The sequence below is a fragment of the Athene cunicularia genome (assembly GCF_003259725.1).
Source record: "Athene cunicularia isolate RWA chromosome 5 unlocalized genomic scaffold, athCun1 chr5_part1, whole genome shotgun sequence".
Classification (NCBI taxonomy): Eukaryota; Metazoa; Chordata; class Aves; order Strigiformes; family Strigidae; genus Athene; species Athene cunicularia.
This window is the reverse complement of record NW_020799101.1, coordinates 27,118,238-27,131,155: the sequence shown is the minus strand read 5'-3', so window position 1 is coordinate 27,131,155 and position 12,918 is coordinate 27,118,238. Positions and strand designations below refer to the sequence as shown.

At 35.5% G+C, this 12,918-nt stretch overlaps 1 protein-coding gene across 1 annotated transcript in view; it reads right to left on the bottom strand.

Moving 5' to 3' along the window:
• Window positions 1–12,918, bottom strand: part of SLC25A21 (solute carrier family 25 member 21) — a 140,590-nt gene that overhangs the window by 19,644 nt on the left and 108,028 nt on the right. Inside the window, exons 4-6 of the mRNA XM_026849780.1 lie at window positions 12,067–12,133; window positions 5,519–5,578; window positions 3,123–3,230 (exon numbers count right to left, since the gene is read on the bottom strand). Coding sequence (XP_026705581.1) covers window positions 3,123–3,230; window positions 5,519–5,578; window positions 12,067–12,133 — 235 coding nt within the window. The remainder of the gene's footprint in view (window positions 1–3,122; window positions 3,231–5,518; window positions 5,579–12,066; window positions 12,134–12,918) is intronic.

Sequence of the window (12,918 nt, the reverse complement as noted above, 5' to 3'; positions counted from 1 at the left end):
AATAAAGTAACTTTCAACAGTAAGGTATTCCTTGGTCTCCTCCAGAATATAGATTTACTAATGACTCAAAGGGTAAGCCTGTCACTTGCTGTACACCTGAGATGGGATTCATCTGTCCAAATGTAGATACCTGCAGTGTCATATCTACATCTAAGCTACTAAGACAGGCTCCCTTTTTCAGTCCATTAGCAATAAAGAGGGTTCTCTTAGACAGCACTTCACTTTATCCAATGTAGGCATCTAAAATGTCAGCTGATCAAGCCATAGAAGGTCTGTGTTTCATCACTGATGAGGGAAGGACCTTAGGATGACTAATTCAGATAGAGGAATTTATTGTATAAACATCTGGAGTTAATTCACTTCACACAACTGCTGATTTACGCTTAATAGAGACCTAGTCGATGGAATCTGGAGTCAGATTCTTCTCATCATAAAGCAGAAACTCGTATTTGTTTAATTAATCAGAACTCTTAAGTCAGGTGAGAAGATTTTTATTACCACACCAGTTTACATGGCTACAGGGAGAAGAAAAAAACCCAAACCAAACAACATGTTGGGCCTTCTAACAGTTTACCTCAACAAAAAGTCACCATTATTTTTACCTGTAGCAATTCGCATTACAAAAGTGCTGATATGTGATTTATAGTGGCCTTCCTCTTTAAACCTATCAACCCTCGAAAGATGATCTGGTACCACAGAATAATTCAGCTGTCACCAAAGTGTACGAATATTTGCTTTGGGGGTGTGCAGGAGTCTGGGTGTGGGTGTGTGTTCATGCTCTTCCTTGTTCCTTTTAAACAAGAGATATTTATTATTTCAATACAATAGTCAAAGAAATATGTGAACTGCATTAGGTTTCATCATACAGTATGAAAGCTTCACAATAGGATAGGTACATACTTTACTTAAACCTTTTAGAAAAAACAGTGCATGGTAATGAAATGAGTGTACCACTGCCCTATGTGGTATAATATAACATGTACATGCTCCTTCCAATAGGCTTGAGTTCACATGCTTTAGCGTGGAATTGTTCTTTAACATATTCTTAATGAGAACTTGAGATCATGGTAAAGAAGACCCTGGAGTTTTCCTGATTTACAGCAAAATGTGGAATTCTAACACTTTTTAAAAAAAGTTATATTAAAAGTTAATGGGTGTGTGATTTAACTATCATTGTGATTTAAGAACTTCATTGTCTTGGATTTTGTCATTACAGCAATTTTATTTATATTTTAGGTGTAAACTAGGTTTCTAGTGGAATTGCAATAGCATTCTTCTACAATTTTATTTGTACAGTATAGTATTATTTGGATTTTGTGAAGATTTGCATTTAAATTAAATTCAAAGAATATTTACCTGAAACAAACCAACTCAGAATGCTTTTGAACAGATATACTGTGCTTACTGGAGTATTCTGAAAAGTCACCAAGGAAGGGATGCTGTAACTAAAGTAAGTAATTGCATAAAATTTACACACTAAAACACCACAGACTTTATTATAAAGTTTTCAATAGAGAAAAAAATTAACATGCATGAAGCCAAAGGATGTATTGGTCTCTTGCAACTTACAGGAACTAGTTTGTTCAAAATATAATACTGGTGTATTTACACTCAAAACCAGAGGTTTTACTAAGATAGGTTAATCGTATCTTCACAGCTGCCAGGTAGAGATATCCATAATATCTGCTTAGTTTATTACTGCTACAGCAGTAGTAGTTCATAATTTTTTCATATCACCTTCCTGAGAGAGAGATCCTTTCACACACAGCTTTCTCCCACTTTCAGTCTCTCTCCTTCCAGGGTTCAAACCTTTTTACTCCCGCACTTTATTAGCTCTATGTTTCAGTGGCTCTTCTGCTCATGCTTAAAAAATGTCTAGTCTAGAGACTTGGAGCAACCAAACATCTCTTTTGCATGCACTGAGGATTGAACAGAAATTTACCAAATGTTTTAAAATTTATTCTGGAAGAGAACATTTCTCTGGATGAGTCACAGAGTAGGTACCATCTAGTCTATGAGATTTGGAAATCGGTGGCAATATTTTGCCAGAATACCTGTGGAGTTTGGCCCAAATAGCTTATGTAAATGGCCAGGTGATAAATGTCTGTACTATGCATTCCCCAAGAGCGTTCAGTTTGTGCAGATGAGTGCTACAAGGCATGCAAGTGTTAACTTTGTCAAAACTTAGTTGTAGAATATGCAAAAATAGTGCCTCACCAGGGTTTCAGCCAACTCTTCATGCCATGCTTATGTGATTTGTCACTTCTACCATGGTACAGCTGATTTCTCAAAAGATTTTGAAAGAGCTGATTTGACAATTGTTAGTCTTATTCACTGAGAAAAGAAAGAACTGTGTTACTGCCTTCTTTCAGATCCTTTAGACTGGATCATTTTCTACATAAAATTAATTGAAGCTGGTGCATTCCTGGGAACACTTGATTTTGATGAATCACTGTTTTCCAGTTTAATCTTCTTTCCCTTTCAGAAGTACCCAGAACCGTGGACAAAGTCAGTTTTGCACACTGACTTATTTGAATGAAACAATATTTGAATAATAAAACTATGAAGTGAAACAGGAATTGAAATTATTGGTGTGCTTTATTACATAACTGTTTCCTGGTTTGTGGTTATAAATGTGAAGATTTACAAATAATTTAATCCAAGACTCTGTAATCTACCAGCTACACGTTTAACATAAAATACCCCAGCTGGACTCTGACTAGGGCATGGGACTGGGGTGTTTTATGTCAGTGTTTGGTGCTCTACTTGAAGTCTGGAGCCTGATGGGGTAAATGCATTGTGTACAAGGGGCTCATGTTCGTACTTCTGGATTACAATTTCTCACAGTGCTGGGCTGCTGGCTACTCTGGAGGGATGAAGGTGACCTTCAGGCACAGAATATTTACAATGGAGATGCTGACACTACTGACAATACTGTATGCATCTCTGGATACCTGAAGGCATTGTCTATTGAGTCTCCTCTCTTTTTCCATTTCTGTTAAGCTTGTGGGAAAAGCATTTGCATCAACCCAATATATTATAGACATTCTACTCTAAATATAAACTTTGAAGTGCATTGTGCCTAATAAAGCAGAAAAAGAATAATGGAGCAATTCTCATACCTCTGTGAAGGCATTCCGATTTGCCTGTAAGGTAACTTTTACTACTTCAAAAGGGTTAACCACAACTGCCTCTGTCAACCCAGATCCCAAGCCAGCAACTGCAAATGCCTAGAAAAGTTAAAATTTTAGTTAAAAATGAAGGAATAAAATTTCCTATACATCAGATGAAACTGAATGATACAATGCAAACTGTGAGATGACCGTAGTGCAGCAGTATTCTATTACTAAACAACTTTAGCCCTTGTTTAGATGCTGACAGTTCATGAAGACAATGACAATAGCCATGAACTGCATTTGAAAAAATACAAAATAAAATTTCATAGCACTGTCAATGAATTCTCTTTTCAGCTGGAAGAAAAATTGTGGTACCAATTTATACGAAAACATGGAAAAACAATGCCCTCATGTTATCTTTGGGTGGAGTCTGAATAAAAACACAAATATAAATGCAGTTATGCAGCACTGGAAAAATAAAAACTCTTCACTGAGAACTAACTAAGCATATAACACTAACATATTAACTTAAAAATAAAAGAAATGTAAGAAATTAAATTAGTGCAGTACTTCAGCTAATTGCACCAGTAGAAGAAAGGTTCTCCTAAGTAAATATCAATCCTGGAAAGTTTTATATGGGAATGAGTGGCACACATGGAAATGTCAGTATTCACTGCAAGGATGAACTAACTCCATTTACTAGAAGCTGATGGTACATTACAGCCAAGGATATGGAGATATTCACTGCTTTGCTTTCCATCATGACACAGCATTTAAAAATATCTTAATTTCTTTGTAACAGAAAAATAATATTCAAGTATTTAGGTCGATTGAGAAAATTCAGAGGGGTTCATTTTAGTGATGAATTTACACACTTATTGCCTCCAATTAATATCTCCAAACTTTCTAGGGGCTGAAAAGAGTCCCAGGACCAAAATACAATACACTGAGAACATTTGCTGAAATCCAAGGAAACCAATGGTAAGTAAAAACAATAGTGAGAAAAAACTTATTCAATACAGAGGGATTTGAGCAGGGACTCTTGAGAGCTCAAGAAAGAAGAATGGTAAGTTAGAAGGGTAGTGGCGAGCTCCAGCCTTAGTGCCTTTGGAAAGGATTGTGTTACCCACAGATCTATTTTTCCAGTATGAGGTGGGAACATAACCTATCCCTTTCATCATCAACCATGAGACTGAAGCCAGAAGGAAGATGGTGCAAATATATGTATGTTCTTTTAACAATAAATGTTGTCTGGATGTGAGGTCTGTTGAGGCACCTAGAAGCACTCTGCCTAGCTCAGACCAGAATCACTCCCAGTCTTCTTTTTCCCTTGCTATCACAGCTATCTTAGGGGCAAAAATGTCTCTATGTTAACACTACTGCACCAAAAAGGTCAGGGTTGTCTGATGGTTGCTGCATCTGCTATATGAATCAAAGCAGCTTTTGGTCAGCTATTGAATGTTTATAAGTTTCCAGCATATTTTCCTCCTAAAAAAGTGCTGTTGTACCATGGAACCTTAAACCCTGTCCTTTCCACTTGCTAGAGAACAAATATCAGCCTCTCTATTTACATCTAAGGATGAGAACAGTCTGCTGAAAGATATAAGATAAAAGTGGAGATACTGCAAACAACTATAGGGTCAGTGGAATAATTAAGAGGAAGAGGAAACTTGCTTTAAACTAGGTAATATGATTCCATGACCATTCACTCACTGCAATGGAAGGCAGATGTAAATGGAATTAATACTGTTTGAAAGAGACCTGAAAGAGACCAAAACCTTTATTGCATAACTATAAAAAAAATCAATTGTTTCCTTCAGTTGTGATGCCATTACTGTGAAAAACAGGTATTTACTATTACTTACATTCTTACACCACAGAAAGCACTATATGCATGTCCTGTATTTTGTTTATAAAATAGTTTTGTTCTTGAGATGAAATCCTAACTCCACTGATGTATAAGAGAGTTTTGCCATTGACTTCAAGGGAGGTAGCAGTTTCTTATCAATAGTTTATGTTTCTATTTTAAAGTCTTTAGAATAAGACTGAAGTCTGTATTTTTGTTATAGTTGCACTGTGCCTGGCAGAACAGCACTTTGAGGTTGAGGTATCAAACTTGTCACTATCACATGTAGACTCTTCCATGTTGACTGTCACTATCCATGATAACAAATGCTATGATATTGTAGGCAATTATTCTGAGGTCATCTGATTAAAAAGTTAATGTGACTATCATTTTGATAAATTCTGTTATCAGTGTTTTCAAGGGACAATTCTGTTTGGGAAAACTTTTGGTTGAACTGGCCTGTTTAATTTTGGGCTGCTTTTATGGGAGGAAATGGATGGGACTATTCAGTATATGCGTATTAAATTAGAACATGAAGTTTTGTATCCATACATACCAGTCCTGGTGGTAATGTTGCATATCCTAGCAGCTTCTTATATTGCTCAAAGGTGAAAAACTGTAAATAAAAGTTAGACTGAAATTGTGTAGAAAAAAATTATGAGTTGCTTATGCAAATTAGTAAAACCAAACTACAATGGAGCTTCACTACCTCATATCCTGAGTAGCTGTGTGCAGTTCTGCAAAATAAACATAAACCACTTCTGTTTCACACTCTCTGTAGCAGTGTTAGATGTACAATACTAGACAATTAGGCTTCAGAACTGATGTTATTAGTGTATTATGCATAATAGCAGCATAAGTCCAATTAATATTTTATGTAAGAGTTCACTTACAACACATAGTTGTTGTTTTTAATTTATGAACTTTCCTTTAGCACTGAACTTTCATATACTGGTATAAATGTAGAAGCAGATACTATAATTTCTCCCAAACCCACCCTCACATCTTTAATATAATATACTGCAATCACTTTCATGTTTCTCACATACTAGTCTACTTCTCATCGGAGAGATGTAACTGCAGATTTTGAAGCTGAAAAGTCTGTAGACCTTTGTAATCTTTTACTGTTAACAGACACATTTCTTATATTTTTTGCTTTTTACAAATAAATCTTTAATCCAATTGTCTGCTTTCAGTCAGTGGTGTTCAGAAGTTCTGAGTATCTGCAAGTCATTAGAGGATGAATTTTGAATGATGTACTCTTGGGTTTTTGCAAGAAAGAAATGAGAAGCTCAGTTTCACCTGCACAAATATGAAGAAAGGCAACCATTTGTAAGTGGTTCGCTATCAATAGAACATTTCTGGCCACCCAAATCCATTCATTTTCAGTATGCCTTTTGTAAAATCTTCCAAAAATCAAAGCAGAATAAATTAATGGATTTGTTCTTACAAGAAGTGTTGAGAATAACCTTGATTTCACTGAAGTCAGTAAAGAAGTCTCCTATTGACATAAGACAGACAGACTTTCACTGTCTATTTCCTCATTTGTGGACACAAAGTCTAATATGATAATCAGTCGAGATATACTCTAAAGAGTATTTGCAACATTTTACAAATAATTGGTAAGATGCCCTCTGAAATACAGCACACAATCCTGGCCACCTCTGTTCAAAAAAGATGAATTCAGACTACAGCATATTCAAAACAGAGCTAGCAGGACCATAAAAAGAACTTAAAATTTATGATTAGAATGAAGACTGAAGAAGAATAAATGCTTGCCTCATTCAGTCTAGCAGAAGAGAGGCTGCAAGAGAATGAAAAGGAAAGGAAAGAAATGTAACATAAAGTCATTTGGTATAGAAGTAAAAACTAGTCATAAATAGAGTGTGGTTTGAGATCTGATGAAGCATTCTTACAAGCAGAGGAGTGGGGTCCTGCAATAGTTTTCCAATAAGAATAGCAGGGAAAAAATATTAATCACTTGTAAGGGGGAGTTTGATAAATTTATGAAGGAGATTATAGAACAGCAGAGGACTAGACTTGCTGACTGAAGGGATCCTTTCTGGTCCAGTGCTTCCATGTACAGTAAATCTCCCCAAGTCCCATATTGTTTTGCATTTATATTCTGTGAATATGTTGCTGAAGCCACTGAAAAAGCACTTCAGGTTGATGCCATGTAAGACAATTCTGAAGGCAGTGAAAATGATCTTCTAGCATAAGGAATAAGGACAGCAGAAAATTTTACCGGTTATAAAGAGTAGGTATCTGATTTCCAGCTAAAACCAAAGATATTGGAGTGTTATTCCACATAATTTTCACACATGGAACAACGCAAGGTCTGCAGCTATGGTTCACTATTTGTGAGCCCTGTAATTTGTCCAAGAAGTATTCACAACTTCGCCTGCAAAAGGAAAGTGCCTTTTAGACAGCACGTCCAGTATTATGGGACTAAACAACAAAACCCTGTCACAGATTCACCAAGACTGCATCAGCGCAGGTGAGAATCCACTACAGCAAGAGCTGTCACATCCCTGTATAGCAAAAGTAAATAACTAGAACCTCTGACTTTCCCGGCTACTTTCTAAAGCTGACTGATAATGCTTAATTTAGAGCAAGCTGACGGAAATGAAGGTGGGATCCTCTGAAAGTCTGTGCATTTCACTCCCACACATGAGGCTGTCATCCCTCCACATAGCACCTGCCCATGCATGTGACAGTCAAACTGTTTCACCATGAGAGAAAGGCAATGGCAAGCGAGGTCAACAGAGATGTGGGAATCGTAACAAACGCAAAGGAGTAAGTTTTTCAGACAAAACAGAAAGACTGGGTGATCTGTGCTGGGTCTCAGCCAAAGAAGACAAGCTCAGTTACCTCAGGGCTCAGTTACCACAGACCTATCAGAACAAAACAGTTTTTCCATAAACCACGTGTACAGGAACACAAGTAATAAGCACCACATTGTCATTTTAACTTGTTCAGAACCCTGTTCTATGGCAAAGTCAATAACATTTTTCAGTCAAGACCTGCTTCAAATGAAAAGTCACTAGAATCCCAGCAAAATCATCAGAGGACTGGGTGTTAATGTGTTAATAATGACACCACATTGAAAGTAGGAGGGAATATTTATACATAATGCAAAATTAGTATGTTAAATTCTTAAAACTGAAGGACTGATACTCTGGCCAGTGGATAGATACTTTTTTTACCCTCAGTAGGAATTATTATCTAATTTTGTAGAAAAGGTCCTAGATTTGGGCCCCAGATTTTAACTGCCCTCCAAATAGTGTACAGATTGAACACTAATCATGCAAACATCCTGCAAATATGTTTAAAATTGTACTGGCCTTGCCAATAATCAGAAAAGGTAGAAGTGTTACTTAGACTGTAGGTCTACCTTTTTGGATAACTGGAGCCATTTTATAGGTCTCTGAGAAAGTGTCAATTGTGGGTGGGTGAGTTACTTCACTGAATGAAATTAATTTCTTACTGTGATAAAGTTTGCTTTATTCTCTCTCCAGCATCTTTCTACTCATTGTTACCCTCCTAACCTTTAATGGAATTTCTGGTATTCCTTAATGTTTTCCATAGTGTTACAGATCTGTAAAACGGTTGTAATAAAGTCAGAAATACATTACCTAGCAATTTTTTGGTCTTAAAAATGTTACCTTAAAAATCAAAAGCTTCCTAGAGTCATAAATAAAATATCTACTTAATAGTAACTATGCTTTATATAATTTCTTAAAGAAAACAAATCAATAGCAATAAAACTTTATATAAACTTTGTTGGGTGTACCAGTGTAGGTAGTATATATACAATTTCAGAAAAAAGTATTGAGCTATATCATATGGATTTATATCATGCGTATCCACCCAAATTTTTTTTTTTTTAATTTGTCTTTTTCTCTACAGTTGTACTAAGTTAATAGCTTTGTGCAAAAAATATATCTCTGAATAAATGTATTTAAAACATGCTTTTGTGTATATAATAACCAATATTGTCCATCTGGCAAAGATACACTTTAATTCAACTTACACAGAAAATAGCCGAAGTACTTACCAGATGTCTCAATAACTCTAAGGTAAAGATATATGCTTGAAACAAGATGTCTGGGAACACATGAACAATATAAATTTGCCCCAAAAGTTCATCTGTTAACCATTGTACTGGCATCATCACTTCTTTCCTCCAAGTTCAATCTAACATAAAGTTATAAACTTTGACTTTTCGTGTTCCAGAAATACCAGCTTTCTTTTTAGAAGGGAAATAAAGAGAGAGAAAAAAAAGAAATAGCAAGACAGACATGAGAATGTAGTTGACTAAAAGGGGAGCTGTACCTTCAACGTTTAGCTGAATAACTGGGGCTAAATAACTTCATTTGAGCAGCTTTATTTTTATTTGCAAATATTAACACCAGATAAAGACAATATACCAGTAGCACAAGAAAACTTCTTCTTAGTACAAGATCTCCCTTGTCCATTCTCTATACATTTTTATGAGATATACAAGACAATATAACTAGAAGTTTTAAAAAAAACTAATTGCAAACACAAACGAAGCTGGAACCTAGAAATTGCCTCTCTACCTTTTGTGCTTTCTCAAGTCTCAGAACCATAGTCATGGACATAGTGTTCCTCTTAAATCTCACTAGTCAGTTTGGTAGTGGACAAGGGACATCTTGGGGCCTGTTAAAATGAGGAAAACTATTAGAAGAATAAAAGGTGGAGAGGGAGCCAAATGAAGCAGTGACTTTTCTGTTGGGGTCATATCCAAATAAGGTTAGTGGAAATTTGAGACAAGCTGGATTCTCTTCAGGTCAAGCATGGGTGCAAGCTCCACTTTGCATGTTAGAAATTGTGTATCTCACATTAAATTGCTTCAGTATCCAGCTTCTTACAAGGACATAACTGTCATGCCCTATTCTGTGACTGAATTCTTCTAATGCAGAATTTGGCTGAAGTCTCCTAGTGTCCTAGGAACAGCAAAAAATTTAAAGGAATAGTGTAACCAATTAAAGAATTAAAGGATTTAACTAAAAAACATGTTTAGCATTTAAACCTGATTCTCATGGTTGCAGAAACACTACTGAGCCCTCACATAAATGCCGAAGAATTAGGTAAAAAGCATCCCACTAAGGGGGGAGCACCAGTAAGACATTTTGAGGAGCTGTGAGCTTATGATGTACAAGAGGCTGTGAGAATGGAGTCTGTTTAGCATGGATATAAGAAGGCTAAGGGGACCTAATTCCTGTCTTCCACCACCTAAAAGTTATATAGAAGACAAAGTCTGACTTCCTCAGAGGTCCACAACAGAAGGACCAGAGGCAATAAGCAAAAGTTGCAACAGAAGAATTTGGTTTGGATATAAAAGGGAAAATTCTTCACAGTGAAGGCAATTAAGTGTTGGAGCAGGAGCACAGAGAGGCTGCAGTCTCCATCCTTGAAGATTTTCAGAGCTTGACTACTAGACAAGGCATCTGAATGACATGATCTAACCATGAAGTCAGCTCTGCCTTGAGCAGGAAGCTCACTAGATGACCTCCAGAGATCTCTTCCAACTTAAACCTTCCTATGATCCTATAATTATATTGAATATTGTGGGTTTTAAGCCAATTTAATCAAATTGAGCAAAAGAAAGTGTCTCAAGATTTTTGAATGACTCAGATTGGTAGGAGAAAAACCAAACCTAGGTTTGTATTTTAACAAAATATATGCTGGAGTCTAAAATGCATGATCAGGTTGACTTTGACCTGTTTCAAAAAAGATGAAATGGAGAGACAGAAAAAAAATCACAGTCCAAAGAAAAGGAGTTGTTAAGAATCTTCCAAGTATCATCCACCTATTCTTCACTGACATTTTGCTATGAAACAGAACTTAGTTGCATTAAGTAATTTTGAGATAGGTGACATATGTCGTTTACATCTAAAATGCCAATGCAAACAAGAAGATGACATTACCAGAACTCCTTTAGGATTCTGTTACAAGGTCACATCCTGTCACTTTATACAAATATTATTCCTCTGTAAAGGAATTGGAATGTGAATGATTAATTGCAGACTAAGAACCATAATCATATGCAACCTTTTTAGAAAGAAACAAAAAAAGAAAGAAAGGAAAATCAAGACATTCTGTATAATAACTGCTTTTTGACACATTTGTTGCAACTATGGGAAACTTTGAAGTTCTAAAGTAAAAGATAAATAAATATTTGCTCATAACAGTATGGATGCTTTGGTAGATTTAGAACTTTAAGATGAGGTGCTTAATTACTAGGTTTTAATTAAAAAGATTATGACAACTGCAAAAAATTGATGTATTGATGTATTTTGCTTAGGAATGTTACTAAAATAATGCTCTACAAATTAACATAAAAGATAATAAAAGAAAATCTGATCAACATTTGACATGTTGATTTGACAAAACCACTTTAATAGGCTAGCAGCTATTTCAACTCTAAGACAGCTGGAGTAAAATGTTCTTTGCATGAGGAAGAGTTGTACCCATTACTATGTTCAATCTGTAAAAATGTGAGTATGGAGTAGAGCACTCTTTACAAGAAAACTCTGGGCAGCACTTCAAACCTACAGATATAGGTTTGAAGTGGATATACCTCCACTTCAAAGAGGATATATCTCCTTCAAGTTACAGAGTAAGTGCTTATTAGGAGTGGCTTCTTTAATGGCTTCTTCTGTTGACTTATGATGCTATTCTTAGTTGGTTTGCAAGTTGCTAGGCATTTTCAGTAAAACAAAATGTCTAAACCAGAGCTAATTGTGAAGCTAAAATATCACTTAAAGTATTTTATTAATTTTGATTATGAAAAAAGTATTTTATTAATTTTGATTATGTAAACTAATTGTAATTTGTTTTTCAGTAACTATATATAGTCAAAAATACCCTAGAATTTAAGAAGCTTATCCTACACTTCTTAATCAAGCACAGTTTTTACTGTTCTGTCAAGAGGACAGTTTCTTCCTAGTAAAAATCAGACGATTAATATGCCAAATAAGTTTAAGATTCCAATGTCAATCAGCAGGGGAGAAATAAAATATTTTGCTGTCACTGTCCTTACTCGTATTTTTAAAGAAGAAAGTACAGGGTTTTTACCTTCACTGCCCTTTTGGGTGTCTCAGCCAAGATGGGAGGAAATATTCCTTTGTAGAAGCCAAACAATCTATTGAAGAAAAAAAGAAATTATTTCTGTATGGATAAACAATATATCACTACCATGCTACCAATTATATTTTCACTTTTGAGTAAAGCAACTAACCTTTCAGCATTTCCAAGCATACAGATAAATAATGATACTCTTTGCTTACTTGTTAAGTAACTAATGTGTTACCAATTCTACTATGTGCTGGTGAGATAATATCAAAACATCAGCAATGAGTAAGTAATAATTCAATCCATTTTTTCCGAGTAGACAAGAAATTGTATTTAAAGGAAGAGGAACTGTTTTGACAATGAAGAGGAAGTATTATTTCCTTGTTTTAATTTTTTGATATAGCAGTGACAATATTAAATATTGAAGTCACAAAATACAGATTTTGAACAAACTGTGACTTCAGCAAGTTGCATCCAAAAAACATGGATGCTCTTCTTCAGATGCTAGGATAAGGCATCTTTTAAAGTTTAGTTTTAAATATGTCTCAAAATAGATGAAGGGTTTTTTTTACAACTTAGTTTTAACACAAGTTAGCTATTCACAGAGCCATAACAGAATGTTTGGGCAATATCTTGCCACTATACTCATTCAGGTCCTTGCCCCTCTTGCCTGGCTCCATAAACACCCAAGTTTACAATAGCTGCTGACTTCTGGAACTGGTCTGAAGCCAAAGATCCACTTGTTGCAGTGCTTTGCTTTGCATCATCTAAATTTCATATATATATATATGTATACAGCCTGCATTTCATATATATATATACAGCCTGCTACAAACACACATGGCATTTTCAGGC